At 43.1% G+C, this 25,449-nt stretch overlaps 3 protein-coding genes across 10 annotated transcripts in view; 2 read left to right on the plus strand and 1 right to left on the minus strand.

Annotated features, from left to right (window-relative positions):
• Window positions 1-424: 424 nt before the first annotated feature.
• MIS12 (MIS12 kinetochore complex component) lies at window positions 425-6,417 on the minus strand. 2 transcript variants are annotated; one of them, XM_082443948.1, is made up of 3 exons: window positions 6,278-6,412; window positions 2,748-2,905; window positions 425-2,255 (listed from the first exon to the last, which is right to left on the minus strand). In XM_082443948.1, exon 3 carries the CDS (start codon window positions 2,213-2,215, stop codon window positions 1,595-1,597), a length of 621 nt encoding a protein of 206 aa, XP_082300074.1. In that variant the 5' UTR covers window positions 2,216-2,255; window positions 2,748-2,905; window positions 6,278-6,412; the 3' UTR covers window positions 425-1,594. The 2 variants fall into 2 exon arrangements, with proteins under 2 accessions (XP_082300074.1, XP_082300073.1); XM_082443947.1 differs by lacking the exon at window positions 2,748-2,905 and having other exon boundaries at window positions 6,278-6,417.
• A 5-nt stretch (window positions 6,418-6,422) lies between these two features.
• Window positions 6,423-17,968, plus strand: DERL2 (derlin 2). 5 transcript variants are annotated; one of them, XM_082443931.1, is made up of 7 exons: window positions 6,423-6,557; window positions 7,742-7,807; window positions 10,005-10,078; window positions 11,207-11,300; window positions 12,233-12,428; window positions 12,695-12,785; window positions 17,448-17,968. In XM_082443931.1, exons 3-7 carry the CDS (start codon window positions 10,068-10,070, stop codon window positions 17,551-17,553), a joined length of 498 nt encoding a protein of 165 aa, XP_082300057.1. In that variant the 5' UTR covers window positions 6,423-6,557; window positions 7,742-7,807; window positions 10,005-10,067; the 3' UTR covers window positions 17,554-17,968. The 5 variants fall into 5 exon arrangements, with proteins under 5 accessions (XP_082300057.1, XP_082300054.1, XP_082300056.1 ...); XM_082443928.1 differs by lacking the exon at window positions 6,423-6,557 and adding an exon at window positions 6,765-6,882; XM_082443930.1 differs by lacking the exons at window positions 6,423-6,557; window positions 12,233-12,428 and adding exons at window positions 6,766-6,987; window positions 11,463-11,549.
• A 149-nt stretch (window positions 17,969-18,117) lies between these two features.
• DHX33 (DEAH-box helicase 33) overlaps window positions 18,118-25,449 on the plus strand; it is a 28,823-nt gene continuing 21,491 nt past the window's right edge. For 2 of the 3 annotated variants that reach the window (XR_014257991.1, XM_082443858.1), the window contains exon 1: window positions 18,118-23,462. Coding sequence is in view for 2 of the 3 variants with exons in the window: in XM_082443858.1 (XP_082299984.1) it covers window positions 23,180-23,462 (283 nt within the window). In the remaining variant the exon portion in view is untranslated. The remainder of the gene's footprint in view (window positions 23,463-25,449) is intronic. The other variant, XM_082443857.1, reaches the window with a different exon arrangement.

The raw sequence follows: 25,449 nt of genomic DNA on the forward strand, positions 1-25,449 counted from the left end.
TCTGTTCTTTGCCTCTTCCAGCTTATGGTGGCTCTTGGCATTCCTTGACTTGTGGCTGCATCACTCCAATCTCCCTCTGTGGTCACAAGGCCTCCTCCTTGTCTGTCTCAAATCTCCCTCTATAAAGTCATCTGTCTTTGGATTTAGGGCCCAGCCAGATAAATCAGGATGACCTCCTTATCTCCAAATCCTTAACGTAATTTTATCTGCAAAACCATTTTTCCAAATAAGGCACAATCACAGATTCCAGGAATCAGGACATGGACATACCTTTTGGGGGATCACCACTCAACCCACTACACCAGGAGATTTTAAATAAGCTCCAAATGTAAAAATAAAAAATAAAAAGAAATGATCATTTGGGTAAAAAGTCATACTGAAGGATGCATACCATGATATTATATACAGCAGAAAATCACAAATCAATGCTTTAAAAATATATATATTTAATGTACAGGATTGGAAAAAAGGACTCTTTGATAATAAACATATTCCAGGTAAACACAGGCTTCCTAAACTGATGAATATTTAATTGCAAATATTAATACCCTAAGTTACACTTCTATATAAAGGAGAAACTCCAAATCCTGTTCTTTAGGAAGACGTGGAAGGCAAGTAATACCTTAAGAGCAACTATTGCTATTTCTCCCCTTTCCTTGGGTGATCTAACATTTTACATGGATTAGTTACAAAAGGAAATATTAGACTCCATTGAATTTAAGCACAAGACACAGCTAAAATTTATCACTGAGAGTACTAAATATTTGATGCTTATGAGTGTGAATAAATAAGTTAATTAAATATTAGGTACAAGGCAGATTCCAAAACTAACTGAAGCATGGAAAAAAAATGGTATAAATACCTAATAGTCAGTTAATATAAATTTTGCTATTGGATATGTTCCAGGCTTCCTTTTCTATGCCAGTGAAATCTGCTTCCTTTTTGTCCAAAGTCTTCCATTGCTGGGCTCCAAGACAGTATACTCTTTAACCTCACCAAGGCCTTGATCATGGAAAGGATTTATTTTAGAAACAAAATAACTTCTTTCTTCTTTCTAAAGGTCATAGTTGTTTTTTCTGCTACTTGCTTCCTTGAACGAGTTATTGAAGTCCCTGTGTGAGAAAAGTTACTGGGCAAGAACAAGCAGTCTGTGTTGGCTGTCCCGCAGTGCAGTGGCTGGTTAATAAAGAAGATGCCCACTTAACCTTTTTCTCATTTGGTCTCATCCAAAGAGTAAGGCAAAAGGATCAAGGTTACAGAGGACTCATGACCAAGGTACAACTTTTACAAATATCTTTGAATGGCCAGGGAAAGCTTTACTTCTTCAGTCATGCCCCCAAATGAGTCGTTATTGGACCAAGAATCCCTTCCCACCCATTAGAGGCTGCTAAGCACAGATGCTTCAAAGATCAGCTCAAGGTAGTGCATAGATGCTTCAGGAGAGTGGACCAAAAAGGAGGAGGATGTGGAATACAAGAAAGAGTGAACAAAAGAGACCCCCCCAAAAGTACACAGTTCACTAGGATCACAATGGTCATTGATATAAACCCCTTATCATTCCACCTTCTGACAAACTCCTTTTACTATTTAGACATTAAGATATTTTCAGTCTTTTGCCTTCCTTTTCCACATTGTCTCTAATATTCTGTAGTTTTCTGGAGTTCTGGACCAGGAACACCAAGCTCTCCCTAAAATCACTAGTCCCATGGTCTCTGCCAACATTCTCAAGCTCATCAAACAAAGACAATGTCTGTTTGAGTTTGGCCTGAACAATTTTTTGCTCTTCTAATTCTGCAAGAAGGGCCTGCTTAGTGCATAATTCAGTCTTATACTTCTCCTGTAACTGTTCAATTTCTTTTTGGAGAAACTGGAATTCTTCCTCACTATAAGGATGCGTCTCCTGAGATTTATCTTCCGGAAGCAAGACGTTTGGGGGAATACGCAAGATCAACTGTAAAAACAGCTGCTCCATTTTGCCAAAAAGGGTATCAAAACGTCCTTTCATGAAGCAAAGAAACTTTTCCGTGCACTTACGAATCTGGACTGGGCTAATCGCACAGTCTGGGATGCCATCCAGCTTCTTCAGAATAACCTGTTCAACAGCCTGCATCACTTCAAATAGGTAGTCTTGAAATGCAATGTAGATCCTAAGCATGCAAGTTTGCGGTGTGAAGCCAAAGAACTGGGCCTCATAGGTCATCGGATCAACAGACATCTTGGCTTATTTTGTTTTGTTAATTTTGAATGTGAAAAATCTGCAAATGTAATAAGAAAAAATTTCATTTGTGTTCAAAAAAATCATCTGATGAAAGTAACAAATGTCATTACAGATAGAAAAGCAAACAAAAAAATATGAAGCTTATGTTCCTTGATACCTGATGCTACTTCCAGCCTCACTCATCCGCAACAGGATACAAACCCTGCCTCTCTGAGGCTCTTTCCATCAGCCTGTAACCTCCCTTCTTCCTCCTCATTGTCCATTTCCCTCACCTCTCAGTTACTCAGGCTTCTGGCCTATGGATCAGCCTTCGGAATTCTGTTATCATCCCAGACAACTTTCAAGTTTACATGGATGATCTTACCAATGCCCTAGAGACTCAGTTTCTTGAGTTTCGATGATCTTCATCTCCACTCTTTTAGCCACGTGGCAATTGATATTTGTAACTTCCTTCCCCAGCTGCTCCTACTTTTTGACCACAACCTGATATGCTAGTCTTCCAACGCTCATTCGCATTTTCATATTATACCTTCATCTTCAAGACTTTCAGCCGTCTGATCTTCTTTTTCTAGCTCTCAGTCTCTCCCACCTCACTTCTTCCTCTCTCCATTTTAAGCTCCATGATCCATCACTTCAACGGCTCCCTTGCCAAGGTCCTCAACTCCCCTGTCCTTCCAACCTTGCCATCTGAAAAATATCCCATTAGAAGCTGAGCAAGCCTGATGTTTTCTCAAGGGTCTGGGGGACATTCCTTTCAAATGTAAACATCTAGGAAAATAGCACTCCTATCTCCCTGTCACTGTGGGTGTTTAACCTAGGGACCTTTTTCTGAGCTGTAACCATATACTTGTCAGAGAAATAAAAGTATTGATAGTTTCATTATTCCTGCAAAGTCATTAGCTAAAACAAATGGCTACCTCAATTACCAGGTGAATTTAGGATGAACCTTATGAAATAATTTGAAGCAAGTGGTGCAGTCAAATCTTTCTACGGGACAAGATGCTGTTAATCTTGAGAACTTATGTCATGGCTAAAAATAGAATGGTTGTAATGGTTTAGCTGTATAAAATAGGGTAGAATTTCTTTCTGTCTTTGTAATCTCATTCACAGATTACCTATAATGCATTATAATCCAGATATGCTTATTCAGTAATAAAACTGCTTTCTCTTCTATGTCTTGTGGAGAGGATTCTGTGGATTAACAGGATTTTAATTTCAACGCTACCCTATGCCTTCAGGATCAATTTCAAACTCTTTCACACGGCTTACAAGGACCTTCATCATCTGACCTTCACTAACCACTCTGTCCTCCTTTTTAAGGACCTCACATATGTATAATTGAAGTGATAATACTTCCTATTTCATAGCACTCTATATTTGGTCCGTGCTAGGTCCTCTCTTATTTTATTCTTCTTTCATCTCCCACAGGAACCTACTCCAGTGTTTTAATGTATGCCTTTTCAGTTCATCTTTAATTTTAATTCATCTTTAAGAGGTTTTAGACATGCAGTTGACCTTTGAACAACATGGGTTTGAACTGCACAGGTCCAGTCACACGTGGATATTTTTCAGTAGTAAATACTAAAGTACAGGGGCTTCCTGGTGGCGCAGTGGTTAAGAATCCGACTGCTAATGCAGGGGACACGGGTTCGAGCCCTGGTCCAGGAAGATCCCACATGCTGCGGAGCAACTAAGCCCGTGAACCACAACTACTGAGCCCGTGCACCACAATTACTGAGCCTGTGCTCTAGAGCCTGAGAGCCACAACTACTGAAGCCCACGTGCCTAGAGCCCATGCTCCAAAAGAAGAGAAGCCACCGCAATGAGAAGCCCGTGCACTGCAATGAAGAGTAGCCCTGCTCACTACAGCTAGAGAAAGCCTGTGCACAGCAACGAAGACCCAATGCAGCCAAAAATAAATAAGTAAATAAATATTTAAAATAAATAAATAAATAAAATAAAGTACTACATAACCCACAGTTGCTTGAAACTGTGAATGTAGAACTGCATATATGGAGAGCCAACTCTAAATTACACAAGGATTTTTGACTGCTGGGTGGATTGGCACCCCTAATCCCCACGTTGTTCAAGGGTCAACAGTATAGTCTTGAAAAATACAGTTTTGTTTATGTATGGTTTGCTTTACATTATGTTTGCAATCACTTCATGTTATTACACTTCATTGTTATTTTACTTCATTGGTTCTTTTTTTATTTTCTTTATTTTTGGCTGCGCTGGGTCTTCATTGCTGCGTGCGCGGCTTTCTCTAGTTGCAGCGAGCGGGAGCTACTCTTCGTTGCCGTGCACGGGTTTCTCACTGAAGTGGCTTCTCTTGTTGCGGAGCACGGGCTCTAGGTGTGTGGGCTTCAGTAGTTGTGGCTCACGGGCTCTAGAGCGCTGACTCAGTAGTTGCAGCGCACGGGCTTAGCTGCTCTGCGGCATGTGGGATCTTCCCGGAACAGGGATTGAACCTGTGTCCCCTGCATTGGCAGGTGGATTCTTAACCACTGCGCCTCCAGGGAAGCCCCACTTCATTGGTTCTAACTGAAGTATTCCATTAAGTTTACCATATGCATATACCGTACTTCATGTGTCCACTGTCCATAGTTGCTGGGCCACAGAGTTTACTCATACATAAGTTCACTAAATACAGCCAAAATGTTCTCCAGAACACTAGGGGTGGGAGTACAGCTAGGCTGGTTTACCCTCCCATTTGCAGTATATGAGAATTTCTTTCTCATGTCTTTGCCTTCACTTGATATTACTCAAAATTCTTATTTTTGCCAATCTTGTAAAATTGTTTTACAGTGTTGCTTTTTGAAAACCAAAACCATCTAACCCCCACACAGGCTGGACACTGAGGACTGCAGCTACCGACGGTCTGCTTGCCTCCCCAAACAGCTTACTGTTTACATTATTTTCATTGCCCAGACGGCTTGATTGTTCATTATGAGCCCCCGGAAAGACTGATCAACTCTGAAATGCTAAGCACCAACAATCTGTACAGCAAGATTCTCTGAAACCCTCGCCTCAGCTGCTTCTACCAATGCTGGACTGCTTTTCATGAGCTCTACCCGATACTAATCAAGCCTCCAAATGGAAAAATCCACCTTCAACCAAATTTGCGATTCTCAAAAAACTCCAATCTTGCCTGTCATCCTTACAAGACTCTGCCAAAGCTCTGTCAAGGTGTTTTGCTTACCAGGGTAAGCAAAACATTCAGCACTGTTTTATCAATAGGCTGTGAGGGTGATGTTTGGAGTGTAGGCAAAAATATTTTAATGTGCGTTTCTCCAACTGCCAGTAAAGTTGAGCACCACTCGAAACGTATTAACTCTTCATGTTTCTCCTTTTGTAAATTACCCATCCATATCCTTTTTAAAAACCACTCTCTCCAGCCTTTTACTTAATTCCTTCCTTATATACTACCAGACGAGGCCACTCCCTGTTCTAACAACCTTTAGGGCTTCCTTATAACCCACCGAATAAAGTATAATATTCTTAACTTTGCCTGCCATGATCTGACTACTCTTTGTTCCAACCAAACCAAGCTATGGCCTTTCCCTGTGATGTCTTTCCCTCAGGAGAAGATGCCTGGAGAAATACCTTCCAAGGGTCAGTTTAAATACACTTCCCTGGGGACCCACCCCCTCCTCTGAATTCCCATCAGGACCTCTCTTCGGGCACTGGCCAAGTCCTACTTTAGGATATTATTAGCACGGGCCTATCTTCTCCGCAAGCCTTAGATTTCCTGAGGGCAGGATGAGTACGGCTTCAATCGATATTTACAGGTGAAACGCGGGAGGTGCCCAGGACACCTCAGCGAGTAGAATAGCCCGAGCTTCAGAAACAACGGGGCAGGAACCACTTCCGGCCTGAGGACTAGCTCCCGGCAGGCCCCGCGCCCCCGCTGCATGCCGGAACCTTCAGGGTGGAGGTTCGCGGCCCACCGGAGACGCTGCTCCATCTGGCCGCTCCAGCGCCCGGCGATGAGGCCTCAGCCAGTGCCACACCCCTTCTCGCTCCTCTTCAGAGAAAATGCAGCCCCGTGGCACTTACCCAAGCGACCATGAGAGTGACGAATTCGACCAAACACCGGCTTCCCGCCACCTCCTTTAAACCACCGCCTGCTGCCAGAGATAGGCGGCGCCGCTGACTCCCCCAAATTCCGACCGCTAGGTGCCTTAGAGCGAGGGCAAGATGCCACCGCGCTCCTGATTGGCTGGCTGTCTGGGGGCAACCTACATTGGTGACGGAAAGGGGACGAGCGGGAAAGCTAGCTGTGGCCTGCGGGGATTGGCGGAAGGAACCGGTACTCACTCTCTTTCCCGCGACGTAGGTGGGTGGAGAAGCGAGGCTGGGCCGCCGCGGAGACACAACTCGTGATTGGCGGGTGTGCTTTCATTCGGGCTCTAGCGTTTGGTGGCTGACCAACTGAGCAGCGCTGATTGGGCAGCAGCGTAAAGGGGAGGGCCCCGCCCTGATCCCGCCCCGATCCCGCCCCGCCGCTGGGACAGACTGGCGGAAGGGGAAGTGGGGCGGGGGGGGGGGGGCCGGCGGCGGCGGGGAAGATGGCGTACCAGAGCCTCCGGTTGGAGTACCTGCAGATCCCACCGGTCAGCCGCGCCTACACCACCGCCTGCGTCCTCACCACCGCCGCTGTGGTGAGCAGCTGCAGCGCCAGCTTCTCATTATCCGGGCTGGATATAACCGGGTCCTCGGGAAACGGGTTTGGGCCTCCGGGAAGCTCAGAGGGGTTGGTCTCAAGGGTGGGTGGAGGCATACAGGGTTCACTTTGGGGTTCGGAGTGACCCCGTGAGTGCTTATCCGGTGACCCTAGAAGGGAGTGCTACTCCAAGAGGGCTGGAGGATCAGGACTGCAGGTCAGTTTCTGAGAGATAAAGGCAGGATCTGTACCAAGTCAGGGCTGCGGGAGCCGCCCACCCAGGAAACGTGTCTGAGGACTCCTGCGGTGGCCAAATGATACCGTGGTGACTAGTGGAAGGAGGGTCCGCTTACTGGAGAAACGTAGATATTGAGGATAGAAAGCTGGAAGTTGTCGAGCGGGAAAGTCTTGAAATAGAGTCTGTGATAGAGGTTGGCTGGAAGCACCCAGCCCTCGCGGTGGCAGGGTATTGAGTCTTGGTTCTTTTGAGTGAATTCTGTTGCTTCACACAGTTGTTTCAGGTGGTGCCCATGTGTTGGGCAGATTCGTAGCAGCTGCTCTTACTTGCCCTGTATCTAAGATATCACCACCTGCCTTCCATACCTTCACATTACCCTCAACTATTGAAACATCAAACAGACTTTTATTTTGTGTTAGGTATTGGGGAATACAAAGAATTGTATCAGTTCTACACAATTCTTTACCAACCTTTTCCTCCAGCCTAAGAAGAAAGCCTTAAATGATTCAGCCTAAGTGACTGAGAGCGGGAAATTGCTGGCCCTATTAATCTTTTGTTGTAAATGATGATATTTTGTTTCTTGATTGACTTCCTTGAAGAAACTCTTTTTCTATTTTAGCAGTTGGAATTGATCACACCTTTTCAGTTGTACTTCAATCCCGAATTAATCTTTAAACACTTTCAAGTAAGTGGTCCATCACAACCGCCATTAATGTATCCGTTTTTAAACTTGTTTTTCTTACATTTTAGTAGCTAATTCTGTCATATACTGTCTCAAAGAATTCAGTGGGAGTACTTGATTATAAGGCTTATGGAGGTGGGCGAGGGGGTTGGCTGGGGGGATACAAAGCAGTGATTCTTGCAGCCTGGAACTTTTAAGAGATTCTCAAGCCTCTCATCATGTACCAAATCAGAATCACCAAGGGTAGGAATTAAGAATCTGTATTTTATTTTTAAAGTTCCCTGCATGGTGTTGATTTGATGTGTCCAGTTCCTGTATTTAGGAATCACTGGTTCAAAGTTAATGTTATAGATTGAGAGGAGACTGATGAGCTAGCTGTCCAGGGAGAGTCTCACAGGGTGCCCTTATTTTGTGCACTCACCACCATGTACCACCCCCACCACCTCGGTGTTACTGCTATGGTCCTGTTCAGAGACTCAGTTCAGTTAGCGCTCTGATCCATCTTCCAGGGATCACATCATCCTAACAGAACTCCAGAAGACTGACATCTAAGACAACATGCCAGCGTATTAGATTACAGTGAGAGATGGTCCTTTCCAGTAATTTGAGTGCTAAAAGAGAGATGTGATCGCTTCTCGGCCTTTTGGCTAAGATCAAGTGTAAAAGAGAGATGTGCTTTCCTGTTCTAGGATGATCATATAGGCTATAGTTGGAGTAAGAGAGAGACCCCAAAACCAGTAATTCTGTCTCTACACCTGCTGTTGCCTCTGTCCCAAATGTGTTTCATTCACTTTATACCCACTGAACTCCAGCTTGTCTTTCAAGATGCAGCTTTTGTGTAGCCTTCTCAGGTTCATCCTCCCTTGTGTCCTTAGGGTATCTGTAAATATTTTTTTTATATCTCTCATCTCATACTTGCACTTATTTATATGCTTGTCTCCTCACTAGGTTGAGGACTCTAAAATCCTGGATGCAGTTAATATGTAGTAAATGATCCTGAATTGTTTCAACTTTAATAGTTACCAATTCTTAAGAATTAAGTGATGCATAAAGCAGACCTGTGGACCCTTATCACTGCCTTCTTCCTCCTCTACTCACGTGGCCTTCTCTGGGAGCTATAGCTCCATCCAAACAAACGAGACTTGATTTTGCCTGGGGTTAAACTCTTGTTTTTTTGTTTTTTGGGGTTTTTTTTGGCCACCCATGTGGCATGCGGGATCTTAGTTCCCCTACTAGGGAATCGAACCCACATCCCCTACAGTAGAAGCATGGAGTCTTAACCACTGGGCCACCAAGGAAGCCCCTGAGGTTAAACTCTTGACACCACGTATCTGCAGTTGGAATTAGGATTTCTAAGTTTGAGTTCAGTCTCCCTCTACAAGCTGTGTGTCCTTGGGCAGGCCATTTTAAAATCATCCAGGTCTCTTACTTTCCTCATATGTGAAATGGGGATGGTAGTGCCGACCTGCTCATCTCACAGGATAATTCAGGTCACATGAGAGAACAGAATATTTTAAAACACTTTAAATGTTAAGTGTTCTATCATTGTGAGTAGTTGTTTTTATTGCAGGCGTGGATGGTTTGGGTGGGAAAGAGTATATCAGGGTTTGAAAATGAGTGTCTGTGTATCTACCAACTAGACTCTAATTGTTAAAGTATTAGGTCTTTACTTATAGGGAGTTGGCTCTTTGTTCAGACTACAACTTGAGTATTTGCTTTAGAGTTACTCTTCACTCTGGATGTTTCTGACGACTAATATAGAAACATTTCTTAGCAATTGATATTAGATCCTGCAATTTTCCTTTCATATCTTGAGACTATTCATTAGATTGTGATACTACATATATGAAAGCACTGTTTCCTATTCTGCAAATTAATCTAGTCTTTCCATCAAACTTTTCCCATAATTTGCCTGACCATATGGTATGGGTTTAGAAAAAAAAAAGAAAGAATCACAATTTCAAGTTTTCTGTCCTACTATCCTTAGAAATTTCCTGGGGCAAGTGATGTCTTTCACTGAAGCAGCACAAAAATTCAGTGTCAGATTGTGTGCCTCACTTTTGAGTTCAGACATAGGATCACCTATTCATGGCCTTCCAACCCTTGTAGTCATAGGATATCTCCTTCGTCTTATTATAAAAATGTTTCCTGGTATATTTTACTTAATCTATCTTTCTCTTGATTTTTTTTCTTTTAACAGATATGGAGGCTAATCACCAATTTCTTATTTTTTGGGCCAGTTGGATTCAATTTTTTATTTAACATGATTTTTCTGTATCCTTTACTAAGTGGGGTTAGCATAAAAACTTTAGGTTTACTTAGGAGATACAATATTAAGTTTGAAATTATTAATCCTGTTATTTTTGTTACCATCTTAGCTGTAACTTCTGGCTACTGGCTCAGTGATACACAGAATAGTTGGTCAGTTAGTAATGTTTTGAGGGTGTTTGTAGGTCACTGTTTATTCAAATGGGAGGTATTTAACCGTAAAATGTTTACATTTCTGCCCATAAGCCACTTACAAATCTGAACAAGGGAGAGCAGAAGTGATTTAATTGAGGCGTACTTACAAAATAACACCGGCGGGCCCCAAGTGATAAAACACAACCTGGGAGTGGGTTCATGGGGGATGGAGAACTTAAGATCTCCTTGGATCTTGGTTGCTGGTTCTACTGGCTGGAAAGACAGTGCCGTGTCTCCCGGGCTCGCCGTGTTCCAGTTTGTTGAAAGAGAGGAAGAGTTGTGCTCTGATCAGATGGTAATTGGGGCCACTGAGCAGGGCATTTCTCCTGCACCCCGACCCTCTGGATTAAGAGGGGAGTTACAGCTCAGCTCATCTGCAGTAGACAGAGGGCCTTTTAGGGGTGACAGGATTCCTGCCCTAGGATGGATTCCTGTGTCTTCTGTATGGTATATCATTCTGGTAAGTTTCTAATAATTAAATTTTTTCATTGTAATGCCTCCTTATTGACTGAGGTATAGCACTGCTTAACTCCCTGGCCTGAAAAAGCAGATTATTACATGAAGCTTCTTGATGGGGATTTCCTCCAAATTAGGTTGTGAAAAAGCAAGGATGGTGTAGATTATGGTGTGGGTGAACATGGGAAAAACAGTACAAATTTGAAAAGGTGTAGTAGGTGACGGGAAGCATGTTTATGTGGTGTCTGGCTTAGTTCCCTCGTCAGGAACAGTTTTTGTAAAACATGGAGCCGGTCTTCTCTTCACCTTGCCTAAAATGCCTGGTAAAAGAGGAGCGACCATACCACCACGCATAAATATTCTTATAGAAACAGAGGCTGACTTCTTACGCATAAAGTGAAGTCCAGGTGTACTTAAGTGATACATTAAATTTTACTTTCTTCATATTTGTGTGCTTAACATTTTCTTAACTTGGAACTTAAGATATCGTTACTGTCGAATGCTAGAAGAAGGCTCTTTCCGAGGTCGGACAGCAGACTTTGTATTTATGTTCCTTTTTGGTGGATTCTTAATGACTGTATCCTTCGACAAATAGAACAAATACAGGAAAATATTAAAGAACTCCCTCTCTCTTCCTAAAGCTTTTCACCTGTTTCCCAAAATTCACTAGATACTCGGAATGAACAGATAAAAGTAGACCCCCCCAGATATTAGCTTCAGGCTCCTATTTATTTTACAGCGTACTTTATGTGACAGCTTTTCTAAGCCTAGAGGTTGGACAGGATGCTTTTCTACTGTGAGCAAGTCAGAGGAACTTTTAACCCAGGTGGGTTACTATTAAGTATCTTAGATGTATTCTTGTTGATGGGTGTACTTTACTTTTAAACTAAGTTGTTAAGACGTTTATTTGGTCAACGTCAAAACTTTTTTTAAAATTTTTATTGGAGTATAGTTGCTTTACAATGTTGTGTTAGTTTCTGATGTACAGCAAAGTGAATCAGCTCTATGTATACATATAGCCCCTCTTTTTTGGATTTCCTTCCCATTTTTTAGGTCACCACAGAGCATTGAGTAGAGTTCCCTGTGCTATACAGTAGTTTCTTATTAGTTAAATAAATTACTTTTTTGAAAAAAGAATTGTCAACTGAGTACCAGACTTGGATGTAGCCCTGTCTGACAAGATGGTTTTGCTCCAGCTGGCTTGATTCGCCTTTGTAAAGGTCCTCATGGTGATTACTGACCAAGGAATTAACACATATTCCAAAGAGGCAAGAACTTCATGAAAGCAGAATATTAATTTGAATTAGCAACAATTCAGATGTTGTCGCCTAAGCAGGTTTTTGCCTGATGGCTCTGGGTAATTATTTTCAGGCTTTTTTTTCCCCTAAAGATGTAACTACTGCTCGCCTTTCCTAATTCAGATTTGTGTTAGAACACAATCCTTAGTTCTCTTGCCCAGTCTTCCCTATTATACTTAATGTTGCTGTTTTCCTTAATGCCAACTGCTAGCTTTTTGGTTTGTTTGTGAGCTTAGTTTTCTTGGGCCAGGCCTTTACAATAATGCTTGTCTACGTGTGGAGCCGAAGGAACCCGTATGTCCGCATGAACTTCTTCGGCCTTCTCAATTTCCAGGCCCCCTTTCTACCCTGGGTGCTCATGGGCTTTTCCTTGTTGTTGGGGAACTCAATCATTGTGGACCTCTTGGGTAAGACTCTTAGCACTACTTTTTCTATTATTTTACTTGCAAACTTATTTTGTCACTGTTTTTCATGTTAATTCTGCCTGGCCTTCATATACAGCTGTTATAGGATTATCTGATAGTTATATGCTCAAAGACTACAATATTAGTTTTCAAGATGTTAATAAGTATATTTGACATTTCTTCTAAAGAGAAGAAATTTTTGTTGGTAGAGCCTCCTGCAATCAAATTTCTAATCCTCTCCCTCATCCTTTATTTCTGGTTGACTCTAGGTATTGCAGTTGGACACATATATTTTTTCTTGGAAGATGTATTTCCCAATCAACCTGGTGGAATAAGAATTTTGAAAACACCATCTATTCTGTGAGTATTTAACACCAGGTTACGTGTTCCTTGCAGATAAACCGGGGCTCCTAGCACACATAGTTCAGGCCAGTAAATATTTGGAGATTGAGCAATCTGGCTGCCGTTGAGGAGCAATTGGATTGGGTAGGAACAGACCATGCCAGAGTTGCGGCAGGAGGCTCAAGGTGTCCTGAGGGTGATGTGGTAATTGCTGTCCCAGCTGACCACCAGCACCTCCTGTCCCAGGGAGGAGCCTCCTGGATTCATGAAGGATGCTGTCTGAGGTGAGAGAGGTGAAGTAGCAAAGTGGGCAAAACCGACTAGCGGGAGGTTTCTAAAGGTGGAACGTCCGGTCTTCCAAACAGGTGATAGAGATAAGCAGTGACGTAGAGTGGAAATAGCTTTGGGCTGGAAACCAGGTATAGGTTGTTTGTTCTGCCAACCAGCCATGTGATTTTAAGCAAGTCCCTTCTCCTTTTTCACATCTCAGTTTCCTGACGGTAGAGCTTTGATTTATAGGACCTCCTTCTATGCCAGAATTTTGTGTCCTTGGGATGTACTGCATTAAAAAGGGTTCACTTGAGGAATAAAATGTTTTTATTATTAAATGTTGATTGTAGAATAAGCAAAACCAAGAAAGTAAAATCCTCCATAATCCCACCATTTAGATATAACAGTGGCTACCACTGTTAACTTTTTGATATGTATTCATGAGCCTTTTACTATCTGTGTACTCTTTAAAAAATGCTATTTCATAAGCTTCTTTCTAATGTAATATATCATAATTATTTTTCCATCATAAATGTCTAACAAAATTGTAACAGCTGCATGATACCCCCGATATGAATGGAGCACGATTTACGAATCTCTTATCGATGGACACTGACATCCTTCTTGCTCTTCCTTCCATGATTGGAGTGGTGAACATTCTGTAGCTACACATCCATATAGCATGTGTAGCGGCACATCCTTTGCACACATCCATGATTATTTTCAAAGGATAAATTCCTACAAGTAGAATAGCTGTTCAGTTTATTGCCAAACCGCCATGCAGAATGGATATTCAGGTTTACATTTCCACCAGCAACGTATAAGTGTCCATTTCCCCACATCTTCATCAAATGTGGGAGAGCCCCATGACCCCCTTTAATGTGCACTTTCTGTAAACAAGGACAGTCTCTTACATAGTCAAAATCTGGAAATAAACATTAATCCTCAGACCCAATTCCACTTTTGGCAGTTGTCCTCAAAATGTTCTTTATAGCAGAAGAATGCAGTTCAGATTCAGGTGTTTCACTTCGTTACCACGTCTCTTCAGTCTCCTTCAGTGTGGAGAAGCTCCTCAGCTTTAGCTTGTCTTTCGTGACATTGATGTTTTTGAAGATTATAACCCCATTTTGTAGAATGTCTCTCAATTTGGGTTTCTCTGATGTTCCCTCACATTTAGGTTCAGGTTTTGCATCTGTGGCAGGAATATCAGAGAAGTGATACCGCGTTCTTCTGATTGCAGCCTATTGGCACAGGATTTCAATTGGTTGAATTTGCCAAAGTGGTGGTAATCACTTTGATTACTTGATTAAGGTATCTGCAGGGCTTCTCCACTGCAAAGTTACTTTTTTTCCCCTTTGTAATTAAGTGTTTTGTGGGGAGGTACTTTGAGACTACGTAAACATCCTTTTTCTTATCAAATTTCAATTCATTTATATCTGCAAGAATCCATGGTTTCATGTTTTATTCATGGATTATAATCCCTTATTATTGTTGTTTATTTTGATGCTTATATTGTCCCAGATTTGGCCACGGGGAACCTCCTTAAACTGTCTTTGAAGTACTTTTCAACATGCTCCCATCTTTTTTTTTTTTTTTTTAAACCAATTTATTACTTTCTGGCCCAGCAAGATATCCCAGGCTCATCTTGTGCTCTTCTTGACACAGTTGTAGAATCAGCTATTTCTTTAAGGAGCCCTAGTTCCTTTTTAGTAGAGAATGGTATTTAGAAGCCAAGGTCTGGGCAGCAAATGTGCTTATTGCTTTTGGAGTATTACTGCTCCCAAGTCCTCTCAGTGAACAGAGCAAGGGAATTATATACATATGCATATGAGTGTATATACATGTATGTTTTCAGATCTATGTATTTTTAAAACATGGGTTTATACGGATACTCACAGTTCTGGTACAACTCCACATGATTCATTCAATTTTTTTTTCCTTTCTGTATTTTTCCTCCAATATTTTATTATGAAAATTTCCGAACTTACAGAAAAATGGAAAAAATTATACAGTCACATTTACCTACCACATAGATTCTACAATTAACAGTTTACTATTCTTGCTTTTTGTACATCTATCTATCCCTCCATCCATCTTTCCATTCCAGTATACTTAATTCTCTAAATATTTTAGAATGTGTATCACTAACTAGAGTTCTTTTTTTAAATTTATTTATTTATTTATTTGGTTGCACCAGGTCTTAGTTGCAGCAGGTGGGCTCCTTAGTTGTGGCATGCGAACTCTTAGTTGCAGCATGCATGTGGGATCTAGTTCCCTGACCAAGGATCAAACCCGGGCTGCTTGCATTGGGAGTGCGGAGTCTTAACCACTGTGCCACCAGGGAAGTCCCTAACTAGAGTTCTTTGTTTATATACAACAAAATACACAAATCGCAAGGATTTTGACTAACGGGTTTTCATAAACGCACATACCTATGTAACCCAAACTCCTATCAAGATAAAATTACCATTACCCAGAAAGTTCTCTCAAGCCCCTTTCCTGTCAACCCTGCCCCCTTCCCCCAAGAAACAATCACTATGCTGATTTTGTCCCTCCACAGATTAGTTTTGCATGTTCTACAACTTCATGAGTGGAATCATATAGTATGTATATACTCCTTTGTATAAGGGCTCTTTCATTCAACATAATGTTTTTGAAACTCACATTGTTTTCCTTGTATCAGTAATTTGTTCCCTTTTTTGCTGAGTAGTATTCTATTTTATGACAATCCACCCCTTTCCGTATTTCCCCATTCTCACTGATAGTGAGAAACCCGATTCCTGTTATCATTAATGTTTTTACTTATTTAATTAATACCCCCATATGTAGCCAGTCTCTCATCACTGTGTCCCCCTGTTGCATACGGATGCCTTGCTCACCTTGCTCTGCCTCAGACCCCCTGTGTCAGGCTGCCCTCTTATGGCGGTGCCCTCCTTACCCTACTCAGGCGCTGACACCCTGCAGCAGGCCAGCTCCATGTGTGCATGCCCCAGTTGGGCTCTTGACTCCCTATGCAGGGCTGCTCCCCTAACCCCCATCCTGCTCTGGGCCACCATGGCTCCACCCCTCCCCACCCCCATCCCCACGCATGGACACCTGCTTTGTTCTGCCCTACCTAATGTTTGGGAAGTAGATGGGGGGGGGGTCTCAGTTTTTAACATGCTTTCCTTTAATTCTTGTGAGAGCAAACATTTTCATGTTTTTTAACCATTTGGATTTCCTTTTTGAATTGCTTGTTCAGCTCTTTATTTTTCTTTTAGTGCCTGTTTATTGTTAATTTGTAAGAATTAAAGGAGCTCATATTGAAATTATAGATGCTTTTTCTGACCCCAGTATAAAACAGGAGTTTTCAGGTAATCTAATTTCATCAGCTGTGGGCAAGTACAGTTAAAAACATGAATGCAAATAGAGGATGCTTCTTTAATGGTTAATTCTTTAAGGAAATTTTGAATGACCATATAGTAGTATTTTAAAAGTCTTTTGGACATTTGCTATCCCTTCTTATGCTCCGGGTGATTTTTCTTGGAATAACTTGTTAATTTTTTAAAAAAGTTTAATTACAGTAAAGTATACATAAAATTTGTCATCTTATACATTTTGAGTGTACTGTTCAGTGGCATTAAGTACATTCACATTTGTGCTTCTATCACCACCTTCCATCCATAGAACTCTTCATGTTACAAAAGTGAAACTCTGTATCCATTAAACATTAACTCTCCATTCCTTCTTTCCCCTGAGTCCTTGACAACCACCATTCTACTTTCTAGTCCTTGACAACCACCATTCTACTTTCTATCTCCATGAATTTGACAACTCTGGGTATCTCATGTAATTGGAAACATACAGTACTTGTCCTTTTCTGACTGGCTGATTTCACTTAGCACAGTGTCTTCAGGGTTCATCCATGTTGTAGCATGTGTCAGAATTTCCTTCCTTTTTAAGACTGAATAATGTTCCATTGTATGTCTATACCATTTTGTCTGTCTATTCATCTGTCAGTGGATGTTGGGTGATACCTTGGTTGTGGGGAGACATTCATGATAGATTTAGGGAAAGGTTACAAAACAGAAGTAGTGTCTAACTTTTGTAAAATTACATATATAAAAGTTCTGGAGGAATATTGAAAGTGTCAGTACCTCTGGGGATCTAGGATGTTTTGCTCGTATATATTTCCTGTTTTCTCTACAATTACATGTATTGCTTTTGTAGTAAAAATTAGTAAAGGAGGTAAAAGTTAATGTAAATGCGAAATAATTATGAATCCCTTCAAAATATGGAACTGTTTCACTGGTAGGCAGACGTAGTGCTTGTCCATTGGTGGAAACCCCATGGGATCTTTTTGACCTTGGAGTAGCATTTAGGACCTAAGATGACTCTGGGACTAAATTATATCTGTTGGCTGTCTTTTAGGAAGGCTATTTTTGATACACCAGATGAAGATCCAAATTACAATCCACTACCTGAAGAGCGGCCAGGAGGCTTTGCCTGGGGTGAGGGCCAGCGCCTCGGCGGCTAAAGTGGCAGTGCCAATAACGAGACCCAGCTGGGAAGGACTCAGTGACATACCCATTGGGATTCTTTTATCCTTTGTGTTGCAAAAGTATGGACACTTTTGACAGCTTGACAAGATTTTGACTCCAGAAGCACTTTATGAAATGACACACTGATTAATCCAGAAGACATTTCCAGCAGTTTGCCAGTGGTTCCTCACTACACTGGTACTGAAAGTGTAATCTCTTGGAGCCAAAAAACTGGAGACACAAATAGCCTGCTGCCTCTAAGGAACAAGTACCTGAGTACTTGAGTTCTGTGGTGACGGGCAGAGTTTTTCCTCTTCCTCCTCCTCTTTGATAGACGAGGCCGTGGTGTAAATGGAAGTTTCAGAGAGGACAAAATAAAACTGAATTCCATCTCTCTCTCACTGAATTAAAGCTTTTGTGTGTGATCTTTTAAATTATCACCATGTCTCCTAGCTCTCCTGCATAGGTCTGCACTCAGAGCAGTTTACGTGCCCGCTCTTCCTGTGTCTTCACGGCTTTCGACTGGATTTCATGTCAAGATTGGAAATACGTGGCTGAGACACCATGGCTGTGTACACAACTTACTAACCCAGAATGCCAGCTCCAGTGGGAAGATTTGTTTCTGTTGTCCAGATAGTTTGTTCTCCGTTTGGGTTTTACAAAACTTCAAGTTGTCAGACAGCGTGGTGGAGAAAAAGGGTAGGGTGGATCTAGTAGCAGCAGGAATTCTGTTGTAGGAGAGTCAGGTAGGCGCGAAGCTAATGTACCGTCTCATTTATTTACTCTGCATTTCTCTGCTCGGAAATATCCAGGGAAAGGCAGGTCATGGCCACCGTTTTAGAAAACAACAGAAAGGTCTTCTTTACACCTGGGAGACAGGTTAGACTCTTAACTTGAGATGAGCGGGTACCAGTTAGGCACGGATACATTTTTCCTGGGTCTTTGGCTGGTGAACATTTATCATTTGCTTCATGAAAAGCCAAGAAGCTTTCAGAGACAAGTACCTGGTGTACCTTCCCAACCAGGTAGAAACCAGACAGGTCCACAGAAGTTGGCACTTAATGCCAGTGGTTCAATAAGTACTTACCCAAGATGTTCACTTCCTGGGGGCTCAGCAGGTTTACTATCACACTGCCTAAGTAATTCAGAGAACCGGGAGGAATAGAATGAATACCCCCAGGAAGGAGATTAATTCAAATCATTCTAATAAATGGCATGTAGGCCCGGGAACATTTCCCAGATAGTTCCGGCTTGGCTAAGTGGTTGCTTTCTAGAGTGTGAGATTTCCCTCAGAAAGATGAACATGAGGTTTAGATTAAACATAATAAACATCTTACATGGGAATTTTCAGGTCATTTGCGAAGTGAAAAGTATTTTAATATCTTTAAATGGAATATACATAAGTAATGGAATTTAATATAAGTACTTTACATGCTGCTAGTCAGTAACTTTGAATATGATTGTTGCAATTTTATGGAACGTGGGTTAACGGGACTGCCTTTTTTCCTAAGTGGCTTTAAAACTTTAAATGCCAATCTTAGAGTGTATAGTTCTTATGGGATTCTTAAATTTTGTCTCGTCTTTGTTCAAGAAAGCTTTTAATTAGAAGGTTGGTTTGGTTTTGTTTTGTTCTTCATTGTTTTGGGGCTAGAAATAGGTTTCTCTAGTTAAATTTGTTCTCCCTTAGTTAACTTTGAGTTATCCAAATCATGGAATATCTGTGGTGAAATTTTAATCCTAAAATCTATTTACTGAGTGTTTATTTAAGTAGGGAATGTCTAAACATACTGATGACTGGGTAAAACAGGAAACATTTTGAGTTTATGGCCTAAACGCAGTCAGTTATGGGATTTTGGTCTCTCCGATTTTATGGGATGAGAATTCCTAGTGGCAGGATGCCACGCTGTGCTACTACACTGTGTCCTATGCAGTTGGCTTTCCAAGCACTGGCCTCTTAATTTGAGTGGCCTGTCCCACTACCACCATCCCCGGCCCGGTGTTGCGCATCCGGATACCTTGGCTCACCTGGACGTAAGGAAAAGTCCTCACTTCTTCCCCAGCTTACCTCTCAATCTTGGTTCTTCCAGAACACACTTCTTTTCCTTAATGCAAGTCAACTGAAAAGCGAGATTTGTTACATGGAATCTTGTGACCAATTTAGCTGACATACATAGAATTTAAAAGATTCCTGAATTCCGCCAGTAATACTGAAAAGCACACCTAAGGCATAGCTTTTTTGTTGTAGAAATACAGTATACGTTCATTAAAAAAAAAAAAAATGGACGTGCAAATTGCATGTCCATAGGAGATACACTTCATACATTTTGCTGTGTTTTTTTCACTATGGATTTCTCTTTGTTTCTCTCTTGCACTTGTTCTTTCTCTGTGTCACTCTTGTATGTCCTAGTATCTTTCATACGTCTTGTGTAGTCTGTAAGCAGAGAGCACCTAAGTCCTGGGTTCTTGGTAATGAAACCCTCACTCGTCTGTGGGGCCTATGAAATTAGGAAATATTGGCGCTATTGGCTTGTTGGGTAAAGGGCTTCCTAGAATTGTCATCTGTCCTTCATAGCCTGCATTCTATGTTGTGGCTGTGTTTTCCTTTGACAGGTAAGTGCCATCTGTGTAGCTAGTCACAATACTGCCGTTGCTTTCAGTGTTCTGTAGGCTATCCCCTAAGCTACTTACATATTTTACAAGTTTGCATTAAGTTTGTTGAACTTTGTATAATCAAGTCACTTCTCTGCTCAGAAATGCACAGTAACTTCTTAGTAAGCCCCCATATCAAATGCATACTTTCTATCTTCCTCTGAACGTTACTCCCACTTCTCCCTAACGGGGACCTCAACTTAATTCTCTTCAGTTCTTCGAGGCCTTGCCCCATTCCTGGCTCCTCAAGATACCTTGACTCTAGGGCCTATTTCATTGCCTGTGTTCTTTGAATCCCTATGACACTTTGAGTCTGTGCAACATAATCTTACACCAAATTATATATTGTATTGTTCTTAGCTGGTACATGTAAATTAGTCTTGTCTCCTTCATGAGAATGTAAGCTCCTTAAGAGCAGGAACCATGTCTTAAATTTTTGTATCCACCACAGTGCCTAGCACAGTGCTTGGCACATGGGTGCTGAATAAATACTTTGTTTATTGATCAGCAAACTATCATCTGGTATTTTTAATTATAGAGGGATTAATGTATGCGCATGCAAGCTTGTACCTAGTTGCTGAGGCTTATGACTGTCTCTAAGTGGGATGGAGCAAAACAACATGATCAACGGCAGGGGTTTGGTGGTCCGACCAGCCAGCCAACAACAATGACCACCAGCTGGTATGGTCATGGTAAGAACAGCTAGTTAAATCCGTGGACCATTGCAGAGCAGTTAAGAATGAGATGTGTCTGACAATTCACCTTTTAGAAGAAGAGCCCAGATATTCCTTGAATAGCTATTAGCTTATGACCATCTGCATATGAAAGCCACTTAACCACAAGAGACTTCTTTTGGAGGGACAGCAGATTTCAGACTACTAATATGAGGGATTGGGGGAGGGGGCAATGTGTGTAACACTGCTTAATGCCAATATAGGATTTTATTTTTCAACTCTTTGTTCCACTTAGCTTTGAAGCTGCAGAATAGCTGGGTCATTAGGCCAGAGATTATGAATGAATTACCTATGCATGTGGTTACTTTTGCCTGCACCATGGTTTTTGTGGGGTTTTTTGTTTTTTGAGCCAGTGTTTTAAATTGACAGATTTCACATGAAAATCTTCATTTGGGGCTCTTCTTGAAAAAAAAACCTGGAAGATCTGGCAATACCAGGCCTGCATGGCACCTGCTGCCAAGAGATAACTAGTGGCTGTTTCTAGAGACAGGGCACTTGCTCTATCAAGAGATTATTTCACTCATTTATATTACCTACCTGGTACTCTTGTAATCATTTGGAGCATATGTCCCCTCCATTAGGTTACTCTGGAAAGCACACTGGGAAGAAGGACTGAGGCCTGTCTTTTACGTACTCAGAATCTGTAATTTGAGAGCTAACAGATATTGCTATGGTCTGAATGTCTGTGTCCCCCCAAAATTCATACTGAAATCCCAATGCCTGATGTGATGGTATTTAGGAAGTGATGCCTTTGGGAGGTGCTTAAGTCATGAGGTGGAAGCCTCATGAATGGGATTAATACCTTATAAAATAGCTCCAGAGAGATTCCTAGCCCCTTCCATCACGTGAGGACGCAGCAAGAAGGCAGCAGCTATGAACCAGGAAGAGGGCCCTCGCCAGAAAGCAACCATGCTGGCACCTCCAGAACTGTAAGCAATAACTTTCTGTTGTTTATAAGCCACTCAGTCTGTGGTATAGCAGCCTGAAAAGACTAAGACAGTTGTTTCCAGTTAATTTGGGGTTGACTTTCTAAATTAATACTTAGAAGGAAGTAAAATTTTGTCACTTATTCTTAAATACGTATCTGCTATTAGTTCAACATGCACATTTTCAGTAAACCCTAGTCTCTATACTACCAGCAACTGGAGGAAAATTACCTCTGACCTGGAGGAAAGGGGAAGGAGGATTTTTAATAGGTTCATAAATAGGGCAAGTCTCATGGAAATGAACTTCAGAAGATGCCTGATGTCCTTCACATGGGTTGAAGCTTATGATGAATTCTCTGGAAATCACTTTTCCTGTATGCAGAGCAAACAGCTGCTTGCTGGTCTTTCTGTGGCGAATTAGCAAATCCTCTAAGAGCTTTGAATTTAGGAGGGGAAGGAGGAACTAATCATATCCTACTTTCCTGCTGGAGTTCTGAATCTTTTCATTGATTGGCGTGTGTATGATGGGGCTGGGAGCCCCGTAAAGAACTTGAGAGTCTGGCACGAATATTTTGGGAAAGGAAGGATAAAAAACAATTTTAGTTCCATCAGACTCCCTCTTTCCCTGCTTGTATTACAGGAGCAGACCACGTCCTTTGGGATAGCAACTTTCTGAGGAGAATGTATGATTGTCATAGAATATATGATATATCTTTCTTTTTCTGTGACACAAGATGATCACCAGTATCCTTCTCAACATTCAGATTTTGTGACATCTGAATGACTCATCTCAGAGGCTCAGTTTCTTCATCTGTAAATTGGGGATGATATCAGTATCTACTATATAACATCAGTTATTTGGAGGATTAAATAATGCAAATGTTTGTGTGCACCTCATTAATTTTACAAAATTAAATACTTTCCTTGAAGAGCGACTATTATTGTGGCAGAGAAAGGCAAACGCGTGTTTACTGGAAAGAAAAAGCGTTAGCAGGACAAGAAAACCATGGTTGTTATCCAAAGTTAAGGACCCACGGAACCGTACACCCAGTCCTTCACTGTTGTCGCTCCGGAACTTTTTCCGGTTGTACCTCGGACCCTGCTCTCCCCGCCCTCAGGAAATGAAAGCCTGCTCACGCTGCCAGTGCATGCTGGGAGTTGGAGTCCCCTTCCTAAAGGCTGAGGGTGGCAGTGAGGTCAGCGGCGTCGCTGGGAGCCACCAGCACGTGGCGGGAAGGGGCGGCGCGCGCTAGCTGTCGGCTCCCGGGAGCGGCAGGAGGCCTTCGCGCCTCCAGTCGTGTTGCCCTCCCGACATGCCCGAGGAGGCGGGCTTCCCGCCGGCCAAGAGATTCCGGCCGGGCGCCGGGCCTCCGAGGCGCGCCGGGTCCTGCCCTCCCGGGCGGCGAGTGGTGATGCTGCTGGCCGCGGGCGGCGGCGGCGGAGGAGGAGGCCGGAGGCAGCAGCCGCCCCTGGCCCAGCCCTCGGCCAGCCCCTACCCTGAGGCCGTGGAGCTGCAGCGCCGGAGTCTGCCCATCTTCCAGGCGCGGGGGCAGCTGTTGGCCCAGCTCCGAAACCTGGACAGCGCCGTCCTCCTCGGTGAGTGGCCGCGCCGGCGCGTCCTTCCTCTCTCCCCGTTCGGGCTCCGCGAGAACAGCTTTTCTTAGGTGTTTCTCACCGTCTTTCACTCGTTTCTACAACAAACCTGACTGTCTTTTCTGTTCGGGGCCAGGAGAGGGGCCTCGGAGGAGTCAGACAAGCCCGTTCTGGAGGTGCTCACAGCCGGTGCGAGTGACCCGCGCCTTCGGCAAAGACTCGCCTTCTGTGCGGAAGGGTAGAGGGACGCAGCGGGATCTTTGGGAGCTTAGAAGAGTGGGTCTGAGCCAGTCGGGGAGGGAGGCGTTGGACGCAGAGGAGAGAGGCTGCAACATAAGAGACAGTGGAGACGAGAGACGGTCCGGTCTGACGGAAGTAGCAGTTTCTGGTGCACGAATTAAGAGGCAGAGTTGAGGGCCGGGGACCAATTGCAAGGGGCTTTGATCCCCAACGTTTAAGTAAGAGGAGCTCCTGAAGGACCGAGAGGATGAGCCTCCAAAGAGGTGAAGGAGATCCAGGAGAGCTGATAATCTAAGGAACAGAGTTGTAAGAGGAAGGGAGTGAACAGATGCAACAATGAGGTCCAGAAAATAGGGACCCAAAAAGTGCCCACTGGATTGGATGCGAGGTATCAATTGGGGATCGAGTTGAGCGCTGTTTCGGCAGAGCTCTGGGAGCTGATTTGTCACTGGGCTGAGGAGTAGGTAGGAGGTAAGGGCATGAAGGCAGTGGGAGCAAACTTCTGTTTTGACAAAAAGGAGGGGGACGTAGAGGAACTTGCAGATATTCATAGGTTCAGGGGAAGAACTCAGTAGAGAAGGAGGCTGAAGATGCAAAGCGGGCACTAGTAGAGCAGAGACAGAGGGCATGGGGAAGGGGGGCCCTTGGCAACAAGGGCTAGATGCAGAGCTGGCCTGGATATCCAAGAGGAGGATGGATATCCAAGAGGCTGGGGGACTGGAGAAAGGAGGTAAGAATGGGGGTGACTGCAGAAAAGCTTGCAGGGGGAAGTGGCGGGAGATCACCTTTGAGGACTTCACTTTCCTATGAAGTAGGCATGGGAGCTCTGATGAGGATGGGAGTTACAGGGTCCTTGGGGAGGATGGGGACAAAAGAAGGGCTGCAGAAACAAGAACAAGGATCAGCGGTGGTGCTGGTGCCCAGGCACACTCAGGTCATTGTCGCACAGTTGGGTTATTTTACTATAACAACGCTCAGTTTCTTGGTGTAGGAGCAAAAAAGATGGACAGGGAGACATTGATCCAGGTTTGGGTTTTGCCTGATGAACTCAGCAGGAGGAGTGTAGAATAATCAAATTCTTCGTCCATGATTTGTGTCCAGGTCAGGAAGGATGAGCAGTCAGAGGGGAGAAAATGGAAGAACCCTGGGACTGTAGGACTCTGTGAGGTCAGGGAGGGGTGCTGGTAGCCGTGGGGGGAGGGATGCACAGGTTAATAGTTCTTTGTTCTGACTGGGCACTGGGAAGGGAACACAGGAGGGTAGAAAATAAGGTTGGGTACTTACTGTATGCAGATGCTCAAGTACATGGAAGAGACGGACAGGCCATCTCTGCCCCCCAGGGGGCCTCTGATATTGGAGGGGGACAGAAACGTTTAAATGCATTCACAGAGTGTAGAGTGATCAGTGATGGACGAGATGAACAAGGCTCTAAGGAACACAGAGGAGGCGGCGCAGCCCCTGGGGAGAGAGTTTGAGGTCTAACTCATCTTGTACAGTTTGTCACGCAGGCAGCGTGGGAGCAGATATTTCATAATAGTGTGGGCAAAGGCAGAGGGTTTGAAGGGAGGCGGCTGGCTGGGGAATGGGGAGGAGTTAGCTGTGGCTGCAGTGTAGGAGCAAATGTCTCTTCATGGCAGTGCATTTACATCTCATTTATCCCTTTGAAAAGTAGGACATTTTTATATAACGTTTGTATTCCATCGTATGTTGTTACTATACCCGTTACTGTTGCTGACCGCTTACATTGTTT

Source organism: Balaenoptera physalus (assembly GCF_965194825.1).
Source record: "Balaenoptera physalus genome assembly, chromosome: 20".
Lineage (NCBI taxonomy): Eukaryota > Metazoa > Chordata > Mammalia > Artiodactyla > Balaenopteridae > Balaenoptera > Balaenoptera physalus.

Excerpts from the sequence above, each read along its gene's own strand:
- MIS12 (XM_082443947.1), bottom strand. The coding sequence starts at position 2,215 with ATGTCTGTTGATCCGATGACCTATGAGGCCCAGTTCTTTGGCTTCACA.
- DERL2 (XM_082443927.1), top strand. The coding sequence starts at position 6,790 with ATGGCGTACCAGAGCCTCCGGTTGGAGTACCTGCAGATCCCACCGGTC. Across the intron at positions 7,808-10,004 it reads TAATCTTTAAACACTTTCAA|ATATGGAGGCTAATCACCAA; the intron begins GTAAGTGGTCCA and ends TTCTTTTAACAG. Across the intron at positions 12,429-12,694 it reads AATCATTGTGGACCTCTTGG|GTATTGCAGTTGGACACATA; the intron begins GTAAGACTCTTA and ends GGTTGACTCTAG.